The sequence below is a fragment of the Ostrinia nubilalis genome, chromosome 13 (assembly GCF_963855985.1).
Source record: "Ostrinia nubilalis chromosome 13, ilOstNubi1.1, whole genome shotgun sequence".
Taxonomy (NCBI): domain Eukaryota; kingdom Metazoa; phylum Arthropoda; class Insecta; order Lepidoptera; family Crambidae; genus Ostrinia; species Ostrinia nubilalis.
The window spans coordinates 4,658,002-4,682,185 of NC_087100.1; the positions used below are offsets into that span (position 1 = coordinate 4,658,002).

At 36.0% G+C, this 24,184-nt stretch overlaps 1 protein-coding gene across 1 annotated transcript; it reads right to left on the reverse strand.

The window, feature by feature from the left end:
* Nucleotides 1–533: 533 nt before the first annotated feature.
* Nucleotides 534–19,691, reverse strand: LOC135077282 (uncharacterized). Its single transcript, XM_063971817.1, has 3 exons — nt 19,351–19,691; nt 6,568–6,761; nt 534–634 (listed from the first exon to the last, which is right to left on the reverse strand). Exons 1-3 carry the CDS (start codon nt 19,689–19,691, stop codon nt 534–536), a joined length of 636 nt encoding a protein of 211 aa, XP_063827887.1.
* Between the last annotated feature and the right edge of the window lie 4,493 nt (nt 19,692–24,184).

Genomic DNA, 24,184 nt, shown 5'->3' on the forward strand with positions numbered 1-24,184 from the left:
GCGGACTTAATGCCTTTCGGCATTTTCCTCCAGTCAACCTTAGGGCAAAACTGAGAATAAAGTAGGCGGTATAAAATTAATATGAATTTAGAAAAAATAATTACGTAAATAACATGAATAAATACATAGATACAACATATGATGAGCAGGTACTTCGAACATTTACTCTAAATTTTGTCTTGTGTGTTCTTATATGAGTGTGTTGTTTTCTTTGTCTTTACATTTATAGTTTACGCCTATAGTGTTATGCAAAAGTTTATGTGACCTATTTGTTCCAGACAATGCTTAATTTTTACTACGCGGACCCGTTACATCCAGATCTTAAATTCAATCTTCTAACCAAAATCAATGGCCAACGTCACAGGAAATTTGAAAACGACGACGAATGAAACCAACATTCATTGTAATAATATTTGATTATCTTTTTTAAAGAAGAAAACATTGAGCACTTTCCAAGAATCCACTTAAATAAAATACGGCCTGAATTTAAAGAAATGAAAAAACGTTCTGAAAGACATGAAATATCATTTTTATTAAAAGCACAGCGACTTAAACGGCAATAACGAATTCAGCTCAGTCTGTCGCAACACTTTCTCAATAAACTCCCTGAATACTTTACATTCTCTAAGTCCGTCTGGAAATAACCGTTAAGATTTAAAGCTATTACGATCAGAATATGCCGATTAGAATGCGAGGGGTTAAGAGGTTTTGTATAAAAAGGTTTCTTTTTTTTTAGACTAAGTAAGTACTATCTAATCCGACTTCGAGAACGACATCCGAATTTAGTAGAAATGATCACTATAGTATAGTGTAATATGTACACTCCTTCACAAAAATAAGGTCTCTTTTTTTACCCGCGCTATTACATACACGCTCATAAGTACGTGGGTACGTAAGTATGTCCAGATATCACAAGATGTAATAGATAAATCTCCTCATTTATGATTCGATCGAAGAACCGAGCATAGCACTCTCCACAACACGCTGTGCAACTTTAAGCTTATTTGTAAGGCCCTGAAAGTGTTTTAAATCCGAATAAATTGGTTATTTATTAGATGGCTTCATCATCATCATCATCATTTCAGCCACAGGACGTCCACTGCTGAACATAGGCGCCTTCCGCTACCTTTATCAGGTCATCGGTCCACCTTGTGGGTGGATGTCCCACGCTAGATGGCTTACGTGTAATTATTTTGCAATTTGCAGAACAAGGATGAGTGTTATGGCCCTTGGCCTATGTTTCCATGACAGAGATCAAAATAATTTCTTCATCTAAGTAATAAAATAACAACAAATAGCTACAAAAAGTGTTCTGGAAAGACATTAGCAGTGCTTTTATCTAGGAAGGAACCTTTAACGAGGAACCTTGCCCAAAAAATACGTAATTAAGACCTCGAAGGTTGTATTAATACACTTTCTTCTTTGAAGTTACGATATTACGTCACTTAACGCTAATCTGATTATGATACTGCGATGTTTGATATTAAATAGCTCGCTGATTAAGTAGATACTTAATGAGAAATTATCTTCTTCTAAAACAGCTCTTTGTATTTTAATTTGATTAGACAGAAAATACTCGTCACGAGAAAGTAATTTCATTGCAATTATATTTTAAAGAATAAATTGAGGAAAACATTATAAAAAATCTTGAGGAAAATCATTATATTTTTTTAAAGCAAAGGAAAGCAAAAGTGAACGTAACTACGAGTTTAAAGCACATTAAGCTGATAATCCGATTGCGTCATTTGAGATTGCCATAATGACGCAAATAAATAAAAAAATGATGGCATAAAATACCGATTTTAATAATCATTATTGCATGATTACTTATTACAGAATGTACTGTACTTATATGAGCGTTACTCTTGACTTATGGAAACTAGGACTGTATAAAAACATAGGTACCTACGTACCTACTATCAAAAAATCTAAATGTCACTTCTAAACTTATTTGAGCTTCATTCTGTGTACTACGTGACGTATTCGAGTTTGAATCTTTACTTAAGAAAAGATCCAAGTCTGTGATTGAGTTTGAATCGAGTTTTAAATGTCGTTTATTAAAACCTCAATATTATAACCTCATTCGTCAAAACCTTCTCTCTATCAAATACAGAACTAGCGTGCACGTTAATTAAAAATTTCGGTCAACTTTTATTAGTTTCTCGCTTTGCGAATTAGTTGCTGATTTGTTGCGAGCTTGTCGACTCGCAACTTTGACAGTTGCAAACAACATTGTTTCCCAACAGTACGGGATTTGGGTACCTGCAGAGTAAATACAAATGAGTAGGTCATCTTCATAGGAACGCACGGGCGCGGTTTGTATGTAAGCGCGCCAACACGTATGCGGCGCGCACGCACACACTGACAAAATTTAGCGGTGATTATAGCCACAAAATATAACAGAAGACAAACTCCATACTAAACGCGCTCGAGCCACGCACACATAGACACCGCTCTAGCAAGACTGTCTTGGACGAATGCGAGCGCGACGTGGCGCGACAGACGTTCGCCACACGTTCGCTGTGGTTCGCTTGAGTCACGCGCCGGTCAAACGCCTGTGATATTATTTTGTTTTGCGAAATTGACGAAAATGAGTGAACAGTAAAAGTCTTATTATAATTGTTCGGCATTTGGTTGCTTAAACTCATAATTAAATACCGAATTATTTTCATTTTTTAAATTACCATTTGATTCGGGGAGGTAAGTAAGTTATTTATTTGAATTTCAATTGAAATTGAAAGCCAACTCAATTATTAGGAATATCGAATTGTTTTAGAGAGGTTTTAGGAATTATTGGATAAATAGCTTTTGCCAGCGGCTTCACCCGCGTGAAATTTAGTTTGTCACAGATCGTCATAAATTATAGCCTATATGTTATTCAGGGTTATAAACAATAATACTGTAAAGTTACATCAAAATCCGTTCAGTAGTTTTTGCGTGAAAGAGCAACAAACATCCAGACATCCAAACTTTCGCATTTATAATATATAGTTGGATAATAGTGTCAACCACTCAACTAAATACTATTTATCCTTCTCGTGTATTTGTTTGCAAACTATTAATATAATAACGTACTAAATATAAATAAGTATACGTGGATATCTGTTATTGTCTTTCTTGCATAGTATTAAGAGTAACATTTTTCTATCATAACGAAATAAACGCAACACATGACAAGACAACCCTAGCGCGACGGCCGAGCGTGCGAGCGAGAGAGGTATGCAAAGCGAGGTACATACATGAGTTTACCTTCTGTTATATTTTGTGTTATAGCGGTGAGGTGCGCCGAATTTTGTCAGTGTGTGCGTGCGCGCCGCATACGTATATTGGCGCGCTCACATACAAACCGCGCTCGGTGCGTTTCTATGAAGATGACCTACTCATTTGTATTTACTCTGGTACCTGTAAGTAGAGATTTGATTGTACCAAACTAACCTTGTTTGGTTATAACTACATTCTTGGGAGCAAGTTTGCGAATAGCGCTGTTATATTAAACGAACTCTAAACAACAAGGGGTAACCTACAAAAATAAATAAAATGTCACCTAAAGAAAAAATGTTATAGGGCCTTATCTATTCTAATATTGTAAATTAAATGCGAAAGTAACTCTGTCTGTCTGTCGGTCTATCTGTCTGTTTGTCTGTCTCGCTTTCACGCCTAAACCACTGAACCGATTTTGATGAAATTTGGCATAGAGATATCGAGTCCCGGGAAAGGACATAGGATAGTTTTATCCCGGTTTTTTAAACAGGCACGCGCGCGATAAAGTTTTTCTGTGACAGACGAAATTCCACGCGGGTGAAGCTGCGGGCGGAAAGCTAGTTTAGGATATTAAGTAGTCTTATGATATAAGAATTTTTATCGAAAGGTACTTTTGTACCTTTTAAAAATGTACAATGCACTCTAGGTATTCATGACCAAAATGAATATAAAGATCTACAAAAGTCAATAAAGCTCGATCGTAAAATCTCTAATGGTAGTAAAAAGAAGTGCACGTTAGGTGTTCCTGCTAACGACCCTTGGATTAAAGTTTTTCTGCCGGATGATACATACGCTCATGTTTTTAAGCTTAGATAAAGTAAAATAAATGGACTTGCAGCTAATGTTGAAACTATAGCAGGAAAAGAATCTTCAATGCTTACGCTTAACTAAGTTTCAGATTTAATAATGCCTACCTTGATAACTTATCGACAACTTTTCACAAGTCCGTCGTCGAATAGAAATGTCTGACTGTAGAACCCCGGTAATTGGCATCCTTTAAGTATTTGTTAAAGGACGGTATATGTCAGATATTTTAAACTTTTTCAGGAACTGGTAAAGCGACCCTAAATGTGCCGAATAAATACCTTATCTTTTGTTATCTTGTTTGTATTCTATTCCCTCTACTAGGAAAACAAGAAAATTAAGAGGGCGTAGGTACATTCCCTCGTGCCGCTACTGTATTTCAGATTTTTCAATTCAAAAAGAATGTCGATAGAGCAGGAAGAATGGAAACCGCGCCATTATCAGAGCCGCCTGCAGTTGACACAGGCGTTACATAGCGGCCGAATTTCGGGGTTTTTAATTACTTTTGTACGAAAACCATTCAGCTTTCAGGTTTTCAGCCAGTACTTTTATTTGTGGGAACTTTGAAAAGCTTATCGAGTTTTAAGCAAACTATGCGAGCTTCAATAAAAGCTCTCAAAATCGCCATACATTTTGATGTTTTAATACAGACATTGCTGAAAGGGTTTTATCAGAAGAACTCTTTATGTTTATGTAGTTAAAGATGACTCAGTTCAGACGCGTGTCTGAAAGCATTCACTTTTTGACCAACAGGTCCAGTTTGCTTTACAAAATACTTAATGGATTAGACATTTTATTGAATCAAAATCGTAGCTCAATGCAAAAAATCATTTTGCTAGCCCTTGTACATTTCAAAAACTAAAGACTGGAACTCACTGTCTGTCCTATCTAATCCAACGCCATATTATTTAAATGTTCTGGGTATCTTTAAGGTAAGAAAGAATATAAAGGTAATTTACTTTTCAAACAACTTTCTATATAAATTGAACATAAGATGTAATTTTGGCCAAATACGTGCTTATTGCTACAATTGTTAATACACTACTATTAATTTACGCGACTCTAAACTGTATTAAAGTATCATCAAGATTTGTTACAGCACCACACTTTTGTGTGACCTAAACCTTAACGGTTATTTTGCAACTGTTATTTAATCCGCCAATAGCCCGAGGTCGCTGAAAGTTTAATATTTATTTGTAAACACGGTTGCGATTGTGAGTTTTCTCTCTGTTTACATGACCGATGTTGGTAATTCAATTTATATCGGTTGATGTAATTTTGGGGTTCAAAGTTGAAGTAGTATTTAATCTCAACTACAAATTAAGATCACTCTCATTTTAGCTAAATGTATTTCTCAAGTAATTTAAGTATGTGACGAATTTATGCAAAGAAATTGAAGGAACTTGACATTTTGTAACAGGGTGGTAAAGCTGTTTCAGATTCCACTGAAACTCTACCAGCATTCCAAGAATCTTACTTATTGCAGGTACACATACTAGTAGATTTTTAACACCTTATTATAACGAGGTAAATTATAATAATGGATCGCCCTAAACATGGTATTTGGATACGTAATACATCAGTAAAACCTTGTTACTCGCGGCTCACATAAAACGCACTCAGAATTGGTAGAAAATGAGATTATTTACATCCCCGCAATCGCTCTCTTCGATGAGATGCTTCGGATGCAAGCCATCGCCGTCATTCGATTACGAGCTCTATTGCCATTAAATAAGGCAGAATGTACCACATCTGCTGGAGAGGCGCACAATTTCATTCTCATTTAGACATACATACGAGATGTTAATGGGTTAACATTGAGATTTTACTACAAAAGTTACACGAGTAAGATTTCCTAGAAAGCATCATATTTTTTTTTTTTTATTTTTTTTTTATGTGATAGGAGGCAAACGAGCAGACGGATCACCTGATGGTAAGTGATTACCGTCGCCCATAGACACCCGCAGACCCAGGGGCGTTACAGGTTTTTTTTGTACCTTTATCAGAAAATATTTCGTAATATTCAAAATACAAACAGATACTTATCTAAAAATAGAATTCTTGAGAAAAGTATAAGTCTTTTCCTACACAAAATCTTCATACCAAGAAAAATTGACTTGTATTAAAAGCCTGTCACAAGCACCTTCTTAAATCATCCCTTTGTGCGAAATCGGCGAACAAAATAAGGACGCCTTCACTCCTTCAGGTTAAAGAGGTGTGAAGCGCTGCAGTAGCAAACTGGTTGAGTTAACTACGCACCTGGCAGCCGTGACGTCACATCGATGCAATGGTACGGACGGGCGAACGCGGGGAGGTAAAGTGGGAGGGAGAATCGCATTCCAGCGAGGTGCGCAGTTAACTCGATCGAGTTGTAGTTTTCATACAATTTCTAGAAGCGCAGTTGCAGCGCTAAGTTACTGTCGTTTGCGTATTGTCACGTTAATAGAAAGACGATAAAAGATTCTTGAATTTACCTAAAGAATAGTATCTAAAGAATCTCACCTGTAAGGAAAGACAGTCGCCTCATCGCAGGAAAGGGGTGGTTTCCAGAAGTGTCCAGCAGGTCCAGTTGGTACACCTCCCCTCTGATGCGGTACAGCTTCCGATGGAAGTCCTCGATGGTCGGCGTGTAGCTGTCCTCAAACTTGTTGCCCAGGAACCTGGACACGAGGGATGTCTTGCCCACACGGGCTGACCTGGGAAAGAAAGAAAACTGAATATTAATCAGATATTAATAAGATACCAGGTGAGGTGTACCAGTAAGATACCAAGTGAGGTGTACCCAAGGTACCTTTATAAGATCTTCTGTCACATCTGTCCAGAAGATCTTATAAAGATTGAATGAAGCTGCTTGATGCAGACCTCTTCCTACCGGCTAATATAAAATCATTGAGGGAGGCCCATGTTCAGTCAATACTCATTAAAATACTATTGTTAAGCAGTGAACATGCTATGGCTGAAATGATGATGTTCAATGAATATTTGTGGTTTGGAGTAAAATCAAGAAAAAGACCCAGGTACTCGTAGGTAGGTAGGTACCTTACGTAAATTATTGCTTGCAATAAACATAACATACTTCTATCAAACCAAAACTGCAGCGAATTGAAATGCCTCGTGACAAACTCCAAAAATTCTGAAAAATAATTAACAACTAAGCTTCAATTCTGGAAACATGTAGCTTGAAAACTAAGTACTTAATACGAACACGAATATAAAGCGAAGCCCTAACACCTAACGCGTTAGTACAAGTTTATAAGTTTGTCCCTACTCCTTTAGATTAAACAAATCCCGAACTCTTCGTAAGGATTCTTCCACACAATAACAGGGTACGGCGCTGTACAGACTTCTAATAATGTTTGCTTAGGGTCTGAACGGGACAAACAGAGCTAAAGTGTGTCATATGACTACTACAGACAGAGTTTAACTAAGTGGCTTTTATTTACCCCTCGTGGCAAGATAAATATGCTCGTGTACACAATACTACAACTTTAGCTACTAAGTGTGTCAATCATATGACTACTACAGACAAATTACATAACTAAGTGGGGCACATAACCCCTGGTGGTAAGCAAAATATTATGCTCGTGTTACATGTGGATTTACCACAATAGTCCGGCGGCGGCAGGGTTCGATCCCGCGTTCCTCGGATCTCGATTTCACCAGTCAGACAATCGACACTATTGGGTTAATGTTGCTTCAACCCAAGGAACCCAAATTCCTGTGATAGTGTAGCGGTACTGGAGGATGTGTTTTAATTTTGTCAAACATTGACAAAACTTCATGTTGTGCTTCAGATTAACCGTGACTATCACTGACAGCTATTTTACGTCATACGTTACCCTACCCGCACCTCTCCACTACGACAATAATCTGCTTTTATATGCACTAAGTACGTATACAGGGTGTTAGGTAAATGGGTATATGAGCCGACACTAGCCCATGTTAACATAGGCATATAAATGGTATGGTGAAGTCAGAAATTTGATATCATGATTTTATTTTTTTTAATTTTCGTACAAAATAAATTTCATACAATCCGATTTGTATGAAAATTAAAATAATTAAAATGAAGATATCAATTTTCTGACTTCACCGTACCATTTATATGACCATGTTAACATGGACTAGTGTCGGCTCATATACCCATTTACCTAACACCCTGTATTTGTCTGTACATACAGCTATTATAAGAAGTAAAATACAAAATATCATAAGCTTTGCAGCAGCATTGCTTTTCTACACCATGTCTTCAGAAACAAGTTTGCTTGAGAAGATTCAAATTTAGTTTAAAAACGTGAAGTCATCCAAACTTCGCTTGAACATAATGCACGGAACTTTAGAACGCATTACTATGTGAGGTTGGAGCAAAATCGATTTGAAATGACTTTGGTCACTAGAGTTTTCCGAGTTGGAGGTCAGATCTTTCTAGAATGCAAAAGTAGAAGCTTTACAAGTCAATATCTGAAGAATGTCGTATTCAAGATGATGTATGAGACATTCCTGCTTCGCACTTGAATACAAACAAGGACATTATATTTTACTGGCTCGTTCACGCGACTTTGCCTGTGTCCTTTTCCAAGGTCCAATCTATCTTTTTGCCAAATTTCATCGAAATTGGTTCAGTGGTTTAGACTTTATAGTTGAAACAGACAGAAAGAGTTATTCGGGTTTTTACTCGTAAATAGATCTATTTCATACCGGCTGGGGCCAATGTGCTTTAGACTCAAAAATGCGGATTTCATGCTAGGCAGTGTATATCTTTAATCCTTCAAAAATACGTTTCTACCTGTGGCATACAAAATCCCTTTGTTGTCGCATCACTCGATAGCGCTGCTTTGACACGAGCGAATCCAATTAGCGAAACGCATCGCTAATCTACTGCAACTAAAGCCTGCAGGCTCGTTATCGCCAGTACAGCGTTGTTGAATCTTTTCACAATGTTGAAAATTGATTGAAATAAACCCTATTTGTTTTGAACAAGTGCCTACACAATGATACAGGAATTCGGTGCCTGTGGATGTCTTTGCCGAACACTATAAACCGGCGTTTTCAAGGCGAGAGTAAATAGGCACTTCAGAGAAGAACCTACCGTCCTAGACTGCAACTCAGTTAACGCGCTCGAACACGTGCCAGTAGAGAGGTGAGATTGCGGTCAAATACGAGTAAGTAATGCCCTGCCTGATTCTGCCAAAAAAAAATATCACCGGGGTATAAAAAACTGTATGTAGTAATAAAAAGCTGTTTCTTCAACTGCCAATTAAAAAAGACAGCATTTTTTTCAGTTTATTTTGATAAATCTTTAAGGAAATATAATAGTGACTGACCTTACAATCACGGAATTAGGGTTCATTAGAAGAATATTATCACTGACGAGAACTTCCTTCTAACTAATAAATTTATTCTGAGATAGGGAAAGAATCCTTACTCCTTGTTATAATAAGTATAAGAAATAGTCATAACTCAATTAGGTATGTAGGTACTGAATATTTATAGGTATTAAATAGTAGGTATCTATATTCAAAAGACTTGTACCTAAGTATAAGATTAAAATACATTTCGTTCGATTTTCAAACATTACTAGCTTTTCAACTTTTAATTCTATCCTTTCTAAGCTATTGAACTCTTTACAGAATTTAAAGTACCTACTGGATAATAATGAAAATAGTACTTGCTAATGAAAAAGTTAACATTCACAAGGGCGACTAGACAATGACCCTATAGTCTTTAGACCAGTCTTTCCCAAAGTGGTGATAACGCCCCCTTGTGGGCGCTGCAGGCTTAAAGGAGGGCGGTAAGAGACCCAGAAAAAAAAATCGGGACGTTGTGTAGAGGCTTGGGAGGCGTCATCTGCTAGGAGGACTCTTAGACACCGACTGAGCTCGACTCTTGACTAAAAAAATTGGGGGCGCTAAAAAATAATTTATTCTCAAAGTGGGTAGTAAGATTAGAAGAAGTAAGATTGACAAAAGTTATACAAAAATAAGTATGCTATTTATTATACACAGTGTAGTTACGTTAAGTAGGTTTAGTACAGATACATATTTATAATATTTTTACAATTATATTAATTTAAGATAAACTATGAAAAATATATGTTAACTTAATTTTAAGAGGTTAAACGCCACAGACTAAATAAGTTTGGGAACCGCTGCTTTAGACTAAAACAATTGCCTTCGTATAGTACTTGAAAGGTAAAACATATTAATTTTATTACTTTTACTCAGAAGCGAATCTAATCTACTATTACTTAGTTTAAGGGATAGGTTGATTTTAAGTGTAGAAAAAGCCCTTTTATGTAGATACTTTAAAACGCACTTTACAAATTGGGCTGGGTTATACGATTTAATCTTCTGATAGTGTGGGTTGTAACAATTCAACATAGGCGTTTAACATTAATTAGATTAATAGGACTTACAGCCTGAATTACAATTAAGGCGATTAGAGTCCTCAATGACCTTGGGCGTTTGACCTTCACGCCGCGCGAAACACCCGCGCACCCCGCACGAAAACTCCGATTTGACACCGATCAAAATTACACTTGCATAGGTAGATACAGAATAGAAGCTCTTTTTTCATGACATTACTGCCTATTATTTTAAACTTGAATTGATGAACCTTGATGTCGGTGTCATTTAACTCAGGCGTAATTTAATAAAAATAACACAATCCATGAACATTTTGTACGGGATATTTTTTCTTTTTAATTTTTCGTAAATTTTCTAATGTTTTTGTCGGTTCAGCCGTTCTCGAAATTTGAACAATTCGAACGAAAATGTAATGTAGGTAACTTCGGGTAGAATCTTGCAAGCTGAATTTGTTAGACCAACTTCCTGACGACAACTGTAGGTATTGGAACACATAGTAGTATTGTCTATGGTTTAAAAAAGCAAATGTTTCTTCTTTTGTCTATTGTCATTCTCTTTGTGTCACTTATGAAGAATAAACTGAAAATGACATTCTCGTCTTTTTATTAGAAATCCTTCAACAAACTGATTGAGTTAAAATTTTGGATATACATGTAATTCGGATGACAATGCAATATTGTGATGACATGGAGTCGATCTGATGATAGAGCTGGAATGCCAGTGGCCCCATAGCAACTCCGGGATTAAACGATTCCATCTAGTTTAGGCTCATTTGATTTGTATTTATATATTTATATAAATATAAGTAAGTAATATTATGTAAGTAAGCTACTTTAAAAATCACGAGTACCTACCTACTTCAATTCTCAAAGGCAAACAGGGTCTGATGATGGAGCTGGAATGTGGCCGTAGGAATAGGCTAGTTTCTTAAAAAAACACTTTTAGTCCGTCAATTACACTATCAAAAAATATTGGACACGGGATATTTTTATTTGTCAACAAACAAATAATTGATTTTTCATAAGTTTAAGAAAGAGAAAAATACATTTAAAGTATTTTTTTGGTAAGTTGACCGACGGACTAATTCAAACTCTTGCTTTACCCAGGAAACATCCCTATTCTTCGAAATTATTACGAGCTACATAACGAAAAATCTTTGCTACTACGCCGCAGCAAATTCCGCATCATAAATAAAAAAATAAATTAAAAGAAAAAACCTTTTCTTTTTTTAAGTTTTTGTATGCTAATAATTTTAGTTTCATGACATGCTCCCAAAATTCATCATCTTATAAGAGGATTTCAGTTTTTATCGACGAAACTTTTTAATTATTGTAGCCTATAGGTACGTTTCATGGTTAGGTAATTTAGGGAAGTTTATTTGCACTTAACATGAAAAATATGGTATCAATGTACTGTGTACCTATGCACCTTCAGTGGCAACAACAAGGTCTATTGAGTACCTATACTACTAAAGGCATGAAATAAATTAATTTTCACCAAAAATTAAAACCAACTCCAAAACGAATCACCAAAAGGTAGGCTGTCACCGACTCCGAAAATATCAATCATGATAAACGGGCATTTGTAATCAGTATCCACATTTTTTAATAAGCTCTATAGAACAATTTATCAATACCACTTTATATTATTTTTTTAACTGTGGTATTTTCGCGAAGAAACATATTGAAAATCTAATTCTAAATGGCCCATTTGCGCCGAGCCTAAGTATGAAAAATATAAATTGTTTTCTTCACGTAAATCGATTAAGTTACTGATGCAAAGGCCTAGTAAATAAATAACGGAATATATTTTCAACTTTTACTTATCTAGTGCCGTTTTTTTTTGGAGTCGATTTTTTTACACTAATAGATTCTATTTAGGTAAATAATAGCGTCCGAGCATGCCTTAATTCAATCGTATCGTCTGACTGAACGTGCTCTATGAACAACTCTGACATAAAAACTATTGTCGAACAAAGACTAGGTTGCACCATCTTATTTTAAATTTGACAAAAGTCAAAAATCTGTCAAACTCCATACAAAAAAACACCGGTTATCGCCAAAGCTACGGTCAAAGTTAGGTCACGTCAGGTGGTGCAACTCAGCCAAAGAAAAAATTCATTTTGATCGCTAATGTCAGTTTGCAGCGAGTGACACAACCTCCGCGTCTGAAGGCCAGCGGCCGACTGCCGCCCGCACCCCGCGAAGGCCCCCTCAACAGCAAAAGGTTCGGAATTTATCAAAAGTAAAATTTATGAATGAAAGTAATGTTCGGTTGAAAAACGCAACGTGTCATTTAAAGATGAAAGAATTCCTAATCTATTCGTGAAAATATTTTTTAAATTAACATAGCCGTTTTGGAGGAGTAGGGAATTTAAGTAAAAAATCGATGTCCCGTATTTATTTTTTTAATCCAAAACAAAGAGACGTAGCGAAAATTCAAACGTCACAAATGTAGGCCTTGAACTGTTGTATAACATATATTTTTTTTAACTATTTCTGTCCAGCAGTAAAAGAGGAGTAGGCTTTACAAAATGCCCATTTGACGCGGATTGAGGACTCTAATCGCCTTAATTATAGGTACACAGTGTTTTTCCAACTTTTGTACGCCACCTGCGATGCGCTCCGATATCTCTGTATAAAAAAGTCAAATTCTTAAAGTTTTATTTTAATCGCACGCTCCGCTACGATGTCCTAGTATACGTACATAATAATATACCTTATCTAATTTACCTAAACTATAGATTTTTGAATTGATATCACTATCGTTCGTAATTGTTCGTTTTAGCCGAATGACATCCACTGCTGGACAAAGGCCAAGGATTTCCACAAAGACCGGTCCTTCGCTGCCCGCATCACTATACATGCTATATTATAGCACTCATTATTGTCAGATACTTATACTTAAGTCACATACTGTACATGTGAACACGCCCATACGTTAAATGAACAAAAGTAGGGCACAATCCGCACGATATAATATGATTTCAACTAATAATTTTCAATAAATTAATTTCGCTCTACTATGAAGCATTTCCTATTAAATTAAAGCAATACATTACGTTACGTTGTACATCACATAATGTTATTTATTATTTCTATGTTTCAAAATTCGAGACTTGCTTCGGTAATATTTTCCTATATCGTGATGCTGTATTAATAGCTGAATGCCTACTTATGTAGTAGGTATCGAATAACGTTGTGAAAGACTTTGATTTTATAACTAAGGAGGCGATCGTTAGTGTCGGTCATCCGACACCATTTTCTCCTGAAGAAATAATGGTCGTAGATATTTTATTTTTTACATAATAATTCCTGGATGTCGTAAAAGATGACCAAGGGACAAATATGTGAACATCAGGCCTCCTTAATCCGTCTGGCCTGGCACGAAAAACTTTCGAGTTCGAATCGTTTGCGTATTCCAATCGCCATCAAAAGTTCACTTTACGACACGTTGACAACAGCGCCCTTGTGAACGTGTCGTAAAGTGAACTTAGTATGAGAAATGGTTGCACGAAACATATTTTGAGAATCAAAATTGTCTCGTTATCATTTAATTCGAAGGTTGAGTATCGAATTTTGTCGAATACGCAAACGTTTCGTAGACGAAAGTTGTTCATGCTAGAGGTAGGGTGGGAATTTACGCCGAATCCGCTATTTGACTTTGAACGGTAAGAGGGATGATTGTTATGACGACATACCTACTAATTGTTTACTATCTAATGATATACCCAGACTAGATATTGAACCCAAGATCTTGCAATAAACTGGAAAACCTTCATCTCTATGCCATATTTTATAGGAGTAGGTAGGTACCATTCATGCATAAATCAATCGTATTTTAAGTTGCAATCACGAGAGAATTTTTAAGGCATTCGTCAAGTGAGATCGCATCATTTCTTTCGAAGCGGAATCTCGATCGTAACTCGTTTCGGGCGATTTGATTGATGGTTACAATGTAAACGGATTGCGATGGTTCTGAAAGGACGATTTACACGCAACGATTTCACAATGTGTGCAGGTTCACATGAGTTTTAACTCATGTGCGTGAAATCTTTAGGCTGAGTTGCACCATCTTACTTTGACTTTAACAAACGTCAAAAATCTGTCAAACTCCGTACAAAAACACCGGTTAGGTATTGTTATTGTTACGGTTGAAATAAGGTGGTGCCACCCAGCCTTAGAAAGTGAACTAAGTAAGTACCTATAACGGTCAAATTATACGCACGTCAAAGAAGTTATCTTATTTTTTATGTATCATACATGACTTTATATATGTATAATATCTGTTTAATTTTAAAGTTGATTTACGTACTTAGTCAATTTGTGAGTTCTTTGCTAAACTTCTATTAACTACAACTAACTATGTAGTAAACTATTAAATCTAGAACTAAATTATTATCGTTTTAGTAGCAAGAAAGCTCTGTTTTTCTGTTTCCAAAGGAACACGTCTGTATAGTCGTGCTCTATGCGGGCAAATGTAACGCATGAAAACACCAAACGGGAAAACACAAAGGGATGCTGCAATGAGCCAGCAATCAGTAAAAGGTTCTCTTTCCCATTCAGAAACAAAGCGCATGCATGCATGCATGTAATCTAAAGGCTGTGATCAGAGAAATAGCCACCTACCCCTTTTATTTCTCTGACTTTATAAGCTAACCTAAGATTCTGACGTCATTTGCATTACAAAATTTTCTTAAGTTTAGGGTAAAAAGGTACTCCATTCTTTGTGAAAGATATTGTGCTGTAATCTTCATAATTTATTAATGTTTATTCATTAGCGTTTATTAATGTTGTATTCAGGCATTAAGTATATGTCTCATGGGCCCAAAAGATAAGGAGACATGTAAAGTGCCCCATAAGGGCTACCTTTTTTTTATTTATAACGTCAAAATATAACGTTCATTATTTATGAACGTTATATTTTAGTGAGTGGTATTCCACCAGTGGTCTAAATTGAATAAAAAAAATTTGATTTTGATTTTGATTTTTTTTCTCCCTACAAGACCTAATCATTCCCGAGCAAGTCATAAATCAAAATCAATATAATAAACTGTAAATAAAAAAATAAAATCGTAATTTATAAACGGACCCTATTTGTAAGTAGATTCACCCCGGAGTGAAAAGTTCAGAGGTCCATTAGACCAATTTTTCACCACAAAAAATTCGGAGTTCAAATACTTGGCGGTATTAAAATTCTTGGATCTAATTAAATTAAACGTTAACAGGAAGGGTCACAGCAAATTAGGCTCCAAATTAAAATGGACACACTGAAAGGTTTGATAAAAAGTAAGTAATAAGTTTCTGTAAAGGAAATTCAGGATTTTCCTCACATTTTCAAATCAAGTAGCAACTTATCATTATCATCATCATTTCAGCCACAGGACGTCCACTGCTGAACATAGGCCTCCCCTAATAATTCCGGTTGGTAGCGGCCTGCATCCAGCGCCTTCCTGCTACCCTTAAAAGGTCGTCGATCCACTTCGTGTAGTAGCAACAAAATGAGATCACAAACATTAATCTATCATACACTGGAGACACATCGATTTTGCCTTCTTCTAGTGTTTTTATTTTCTCAGTCGCACTCGCGTTCTAAAGTATAATTAATGATCTATCGGTAAGCAAACAAAAGGATAGTGTGCACTATAAAATTGTTTTTTTCAAATGCATCTTTGTATTGTACATTGGCTGAAGTAATAACGAGTACTTCAAGTTAAAATCATAAATTATCACTGCCATTTTCAGATTTTAATTTAGTTACGATCTGCTGGACTAGTATGAACAACAGGATTAATTGTATCCTGATATCATACACGACAGCCTAGATGTATGTTGCAGAAAACTTTAGTTCCCGTATCAAACTCGATAGGTACTTCGCGGTTAAAAGACTTTAATTTTCAACCCTTTAAAATTCAACCAACCAAAAGCGTCTTTTAGTCTATGTTTGAAATGGAATCGAGCTACGTTCTGTAATACGCACCTGTTCTTGTAAGCAGACTTTTCTTTTTTCAGTTAGACTCATTGTCCCATACGTTACAAGCAGTATTGATCGTGACAGTTAATCTATCTAACTCCAGGGACCCGTCGATCAAGCTATCCACAGTGAATCAATTTGAATTTTCACAGCGCCTACACACTGCAAATGGAATGGTACCGCTAGATCTGTCAGAGCTATACATCAGTCGACCCACAAAAGGTCAGATGTGACAGCACTCGTTCCCACTGGCCTATTGCAAATGTGAATGACTCTTAAAAAACGTCCATAACGCCCGTATTTACCACACAAACATTACTCAGTAATGTTTGTAATTGTCTCACAGTGCGCGTGGACGCAGTGTCACATACTAAACAAACAGAGCTCTATTCAACACTGTGCGTTCGATTTGCTGCTTCACTTAAGCAAGCATCGTTTATGAATGGTGTAAGTTTCTTATACAAAATGTATGAATCAAATAACAGTGATTTATTGTAATTGTAAACAACAATAATTACAAAAACTCTTTCGAGGTAAGAACCTAACCATTCCCAAGTTTAAGTCAACGAATCAAACTTTTCTATTAAGTAATCCAAGTTAAGAAAACCTAAATTGTTAAAGCAAAATGCTCTTACTTACATCTTCTTACAAAATTTAATATGAATTGAAAACAATGTTTGCCAGATGAAATAACAATTTAGAACTCCATGTATGAACTTCGTACTTATCTTTCTAGTGGCAGTAGGAGGGCAATATATTGTCCACCCAACCGAACATTTATAAGGTGTGTAATAACAATATTTCGTGCATTAAAATATCATAAGAACCAATCTATTTATACGGCATAACAAGATGCTGGTGTTCATACTCGTATTTTATTTTTATTTTGTTTTATTCAGAAAACAAACAGCTTACAAATATATAAATTGCATAGATACAGTGTAGTTGGTCAAAGCCTATAGTTTTCACCTCTATAACCTGTATCTGGTTTACTTCTACAGTTCCAAATCCATTAAAAGTTATTTTATTTTAGATTAATGTTTTTAAATTAAAAAACATTTTCAGTATCACAATTTCAGATACGATCTCGTATCGATTGTGGAAATTACCACACTCCGTGAGAACGCTCCCACCTGCCCACCCTGTATACTGTAATGTCATGTAATCACGAGCAGACGAACTGGAACAATATTAGCTTTAATAATAATAGCTTCGTTTAGATTGAGCCAAATTAGAGACCTGCAACGATAGCAATTAACTGTAGGAAAGCTTGTAATTACATTACGTTAATTACGACAAATCTGGCTGATATCTTCGTCAGCTATAAACCTGCCAGTAAATTATTGATTTCCGCCCGTTTTTACCATCAATCCCTAATTTTTAAGTGACCCTTATGAAAACAAAATTGTGTCACCATAGGGGTCACTTAAAAATTAGGGATTGACGGTGAAAACTAGCACTAGTCTTTTTATTCCAGGTAATATTGTTAACCTGGATGCGGACAGCGCAGAACCAGTCGTGGAAACCTTGAGGAAAGTCTTTGTCCAGCAGTGGATGATATTTGGCTAAAACGGCCGAAAGAATTTATATTTAAAACTATAGAACGAAAAACTTAGGCTGGATTGCATCATCTTACTTTGACTGTAACAAAGGTCAAAAATCTGTCAAATTCCATAGAAAAATCATCGGTTAATGTATAGTTACTGTCAAAGTTTGATGGTGCAACTCAGCCTTAAAGTAGTTACAAAATAACACATTGAGAGTAATGTTTGTAATAGTGATTGCAGTACCTACTATGCAATCACTCACGCAGATCGTTTTCACCGTGGATCATTAGATCCACACAAAACGATCGGTCACGAGTTTCAGCGACCGTCAAAAAGTCAAGTCACTAACACGCATTTCTGCGGTATAGTTGAAACTACTGCTCTATTCTTCAAGGTAGTGCAAATTGTCTACATTTTAAACATTAATTAATATAATCAGCTTGAAAAAATCGACCAGCCTAAGGTGGGAGTCGAAGTCGCGACCTTTCGCTTGCCAGGCGACTGCGCGACTTAGCAGCGCGACAAAGGCGCAACAGACGCGCTACCGATAGTTTCATACTATGTGTGTGATGTGTGTAAGTGCGGATGCCTTATCACGCCCTAATGTGAAAGCGGCCTTAGACATTAGACTGAATTCGATTTCGAACTTAGGCCACAGAATGCTTAGGCAGTTAGATCTCTTCAAGTTATTTATAATGTAATGTTGAGATGCAACTCTTAACGCCTGGAAATTTAATTTCAATGAATATGTTAGTCTAGTTCATCTATCTATTCGTTTATAATTAATCTAATCGTGCCAAACCACCGGCAGAATGTGCCATTGTGTTCGGAGCGGATTGTCGCCGATGTTGATTTATGGCCGTGATGCTGCGGTCTGAGCCGGATATGTTTGCATTTGCGCACTTAGCGCCAATAGGATTGGCTTTTGGAAATGCGATCGGATAATGAAACGTTCGGATTATTGAAACAACTGAAGAGTGATCTAATTATTTTAAGTGCAACATTAATTGGTAATGTTTCAGTCATTTAGTTAGCAATTAGGTATCAAATGAATAATAAAAAATGTTTGAACAACAATTTCGTGCAAACTAGCTGGCACAAGTTAGATATATCGTGATATTGACAGAATATTTTTTTAGCAAAAAACTTAATTATAACTACCACTTCTCATCCTTCCGCTGCAACTTAGATAGATAGGTAGATACTTACAGCCAGGATTTACAGCTTGGCTTCAGAACAAGCAACGGACTTAATAATACAAAAAAATATAAGAAGAATAAAAAAGATTCGAAATAAAGCACTCAATGTTCAAAATTACTAAAAATGTGGTTGAACTTTCCATGTATTTACCATAATTTGTGAAACCTGGACAAAGATACAAAAAGTTTGAAGACACTTACCCCAACATGACAAGTCTGAAGCAGTTCTTCGGGGGCGGAGCGGACTCTTCACAAGCCTGTGGCACCGGGGCGCTCGGGCCTGGAGACCTCTCAGGATCAGAATCCTCTCCAAGCCCCGCCCCTCGTCGACATAACCAGGACGCCCCACATTTGTCTCTCGCATCCTCAGCTGGCGCTGCGAACTGGCATCTACGTGGTGACCTCTTCCCAGTCGATAAGGACGACTTTAGAGGTGAAGATGGCGCCCTAACTGGGCTAGGGGACGCTCTAACTGGAGAGCTGGAAGCCTTGACCGGCGATGACGTAAGCGACAGCGCGCCTCGCTCGCCTGTACCATTCATCATTGTTATTTTGGAAAATGCACTTTCATTGTTTGAGTTTTTCGGATTTTAACTCTTTTTAACACTTCACTTATTTTTATTGTTCACGTCATTTTTATGCTGTAGTTAACTGCTGAGAAACGATTTTATTTATCAGTAATGTTGTATTATAGGTGTACCAGAATCTCATGGCAAATAGGGAAAATAAACTTTGTTGAGAGCAATACTGGGGAAATTGGAATAAACGATCTTGATACTGTTTAATTTTTTACTTTTATGACTTTAATATTAATGAACATTGAAGTACGAATATACATTTTAGGTAGGTATGTGTATGAAGAATGTTGTTATACATCGGGTTTTTAACATAGGAAAATGTCTTGAAAAATAAATAAATCGTATTATTACTTTAAGTAACTAATTTTATTATGCATCATACTTTTAACTTATCACTTCATTCAGAACTAGAAAACGATTCTAAGAACTCCACTTGCAATTTCTTGTTCTTCAATAGATGATCAAGATAAAGAGATAAAATCTTTTTCAATTTTCTTTACATGGTCATAACATTTTGACCATTACTCTGCACCGATTTGTGATATATACCTGAAAACCCCGATAAAGTAGCTATAAAGAATAATATAAAAAACATAATCCTCCTTGTGACGTGGTTGGGTAATAAACTAAATGTATCAGAACATTTCAGTCCAACTTACTGTCAACTCGACGACGAGCTTTAGAATCAAAGATGACTTTGAATTATGCCTTATTTTACAATTCACATTGAAAACAATATGACTTGCTTGAGCTTTTTCGACTTTTTCACAAAAATAACAAATAGTCAAGAAGAGATTACAAAATTTTTGCAGCGGCTGACAGATTTCATAATTTTCTTTGACAGGTGACAATTAAACCATAGACAATTGCCATATGAAAAACACACTTTTCCAATATTTTTGTTTGCCATGAGATTCTGGTAGACCTATACCTTGTCTCGGTGAATAAATGATCTTTTATCTTTTTTCTTATCTTATCTTATCAGTAATGAATATCTTTTTGATCTTTATTTAAAGACATTTTATTGTGTAAAGTTTTGGATCAAACGAAATGTTTCTTACTTGCTGGCAAAATGGTTAGCAAGCACTTAACAATTAAGTCCTAATTGCAGAAGAAACATTCTTAGAGCTACTTCAAAACAATTGCTACTCGTGGTCACTAGCCATTCTCATTAGCACGCCACAGTGCCAGGCTACAGCGTCTAGCATAATAATGCAGGAAGAAAATTACCTAGACAAAACGCTATCCTAAAAATAACTTTAAGGGCCTGTTTCAAGTTAAAAATGTTTCTATCTAAAAATAAAGGATGCTGAGGCTTCGGTACATAAATAGGAAGTGGCCCGGTGAAACGAACTCTTCAGAAAGTTCAACAAACTTAATGAAAATTCTTCTTCGCCGTCAAAACGTTTTCCTTTACCTACCAGAAACACTATACAGTGGACCATTTATCTCAAATATTTCAGGCTCTTCAATGACGAAGGGTAAAAAGATATCTGAGATTTTACAATCTACCATCATTACTTCCCCGTCACAAATTTCCCTCAAAATCGACCCTCGAAGAAGGAATTTATATACAGGGTCATATCTTCCCCAATTTGCATACAAGTCAATAGCATTATGAGACCCACGTCACAATAGAACGTCATTATATGTGATATTGTCATATTTCGTTGTCACAAAGTCGAAAATCTCGCTTTTATAAAGCATTTCTACTGTCTCGGGAATAAATGATCGTTTACTTTGAAATGGGACTCGTTTCCTTAATGCAAAGTAGGGTTGGTACTTGTTGGGAATTACTTTTAGTCCCGCAGAGTTGTTTTATAACCACATTTTAGTATTTGCGGAGTTCTTCGTACTGTTTCGGAGTTTAATTCGAAACGGTGGATGCTTTAGGCAATATTTTAATCTTCAAGGGAAATATACTTCATCAGAATTGGTAGATGTCCGAACTGCCGCTTTATACCTATAGATAGATAGATAGACCAAGTAACATTGTAAGTACTGCGATTTGAAACCGTAATAACTTTGCTAGGTCACAAGTTCTTTCTAAACTTTTTTTAATAATGGGCAACTTTATTTAAAATATTACTTACATACTTACATTTCTAAACTAGTTAGTTGTTGAGGATCGAAAATATGTCGGCGTGTTTTCATGAAAACCCGATGTTCCACGTAAAACTGGATCACTGTTCATTACGGAATAAGCGTAAAGCTGTATGTACGCGATCTAACACTAATTTAGATTTTTTCGTGGAAAACTAAATCCCTTATTTTCACGGATGATGCCTAGTTTTTACCAGACGGCGCCGGAAGGAGGGTTATTTTTAAAAATTGTTTGTGTTGCGTCAGTTTTATAAAAAGATAAAAAATAACCATCATTTAGTTTTAAGCCAAATCCTGCTCAGGGATTAGCACGTTTATCCTGTCCACACAACGACCACGATGTAAGCTGGGTTTAAACTCGAAAAAAGTGAAGCTTTATCATAAAAAGCTTAAAATAAATATATTTATTACCTAAGGCGTTTTTATTTTTATCCTGGTGGGTTAGGACGTTTGCTTTTGTACCTACTAATAAAGATATGTTAGCTACGACACAGCCATTACATTTTACTTAATATTATAAAGCTGAAACGTTTGTTTGTTTGTTGCGCTTGAACGCGCTAATCTCAGGAATTATCTTCGATTAAAAAAAAACTGTGTTGGATAGCGCATTTATCGAGGAAGGCTATTAACATCACCCTGCAGCCAATAGGGGCGAAGCAGTAAAGAAAAACGGGAAATATTATTCAACCCATTTTCACGCATACGAAGTCGCTGGCAGAAACTAGTCTCATATACAAATACAATACCACCGTCTACAATCACCAGACACATCTACTTAGTTATGTAGCTAAAATTACTGTCACATGAGTGAATTATCTACTAACTAACTTGTTAATTAAGCGTTGATAATAATATATGCAGCTGGTAATTTTGCGAAGCGCCATAGTTCGTGCCTCGTGCTTATAGCGTGACTTCCCTTTGACAATAATTACTAAGTATTGTCGGAACCAGTTAGTACCTACGTACTACAATTAGTACATATTGCTTTACAACATTATGTTTACAGCTGTAACGTAACGACAGCGGCATATTGAGCTAAATGCTAAGACATTTTTGTAGTTGTGATATGTATCTGGATTTCACAAAATAAATGATGTGGTAGCGGTGTTCAGGTAAAATTACTCGTAATTACGTAAACGTAATTATTCGTATTGCGAAATAACATTCGCAGTCAAAATATTGCATTTCATTTTAACAACACACATAATATGTTTCTTTTTCGGAAACACTTCTAAAATCCAGAACATTCACGGTATTTTTCCACTGAATTTTTGAAATCTCTGTGAAAAATATTCCTAACATTTAAAACATTCTAGACTATAATACTTATTATAACTTTGAAATTGTACGTCTCTAAAATTACAATAAACCTGAGTGTACAAGGTCATTAAATAACCAAAACCTTGGCTAAAGTAGGCAATTTATACCAACAAACATTGATGCACTCCCGCAGGTGACAGTATAATAGGGTCTCGATACCGGCTAGGGTTGCCATCGACCCGGGTTTTCCAGGTTTGTCCTAGATTTATCCTAGATATAAGAGTCAGGCGTGGTTTTCAAAATCTAATCAGAGTACCTGATTTATTCCAAAATAACTAAGCTGTATTATTTTTATTTTAGCAGTAGTTTATTATACCTACTACTGTATGTTGTACAATATTTTCCGCATGATTAGCCCAGAATCATGCCAATTTTTCACAATGTTACCGGAAAATTTCAATCTATGTGGCATTTTTCCCAAATATAGAGATAAAAAGAATCAATTAATCTTTCTTAAAAAATGAGTTTGCTACTTTGTAATGATTTGGTGTCTCCGCGAATCGAGACCTACAATGTCTCTAAAATAAATTTGTTACGCGGTCTTATGCGAACGTCAACTAAGACGTACCTAAGCCGTTCAAGTTTACGTATTAGGTAGATCAAAATAGCAAGTGTAAGTTTAGTGTTTTTGATAAATTAATAGCAACCCTAGTACTAGCAATACCTCGTTTGTACCGCTACAGCGAGTTATCACGTCCCGTCTATGGTCCCATTATAATAGGCGATATCAGCTCCATTCTGCCGGCGATGCAGTTCCGAACTACCACCTTTTGTGCTAACTCGCCGCATTAAACTTTAATAGGCTAAAGTTCAACATTATATCTATGTAGAATTAAAGTATATAATGGAAGTTTAATAAGCTCACAACAATGTTATGTGTATTTTACCACCTGCCTTGCAGTTGTTGCTTAAACGTGTTAAGTAAAAGTTGATTACTTTTATTCAGTAGGTAAGATTCAGTAGTGTCAAATAACATCCCCAATTCCCCCGTAGATACGCAAGTGTTACAAAAGTATATTTTGAAAATATGAATG

Coding starts and splice junctions, on each gene's coding strand:
- LOC135077282 (XM_063971817.1), bottom strand. CDS start 19,691: ATGAATGGTACAGGCGAGCGAGGCGCGCTGTCGCTTACGTCATCGCCG. Junction 6,762..19,350: donor TTCAGACTTGTCATGTTGGG/GTAAGTGTCTTC, acceptor TTTCTTTCCCAG/GTCAGCCCGTGTGGGCAAGA. Junction 635..6,567: donor GCGACTGTCTTTCCTTACAG/GTGAGATTCTTT, acceptor GGTTATTTCCAG/ACGGACTTAGAGAATGTAAA.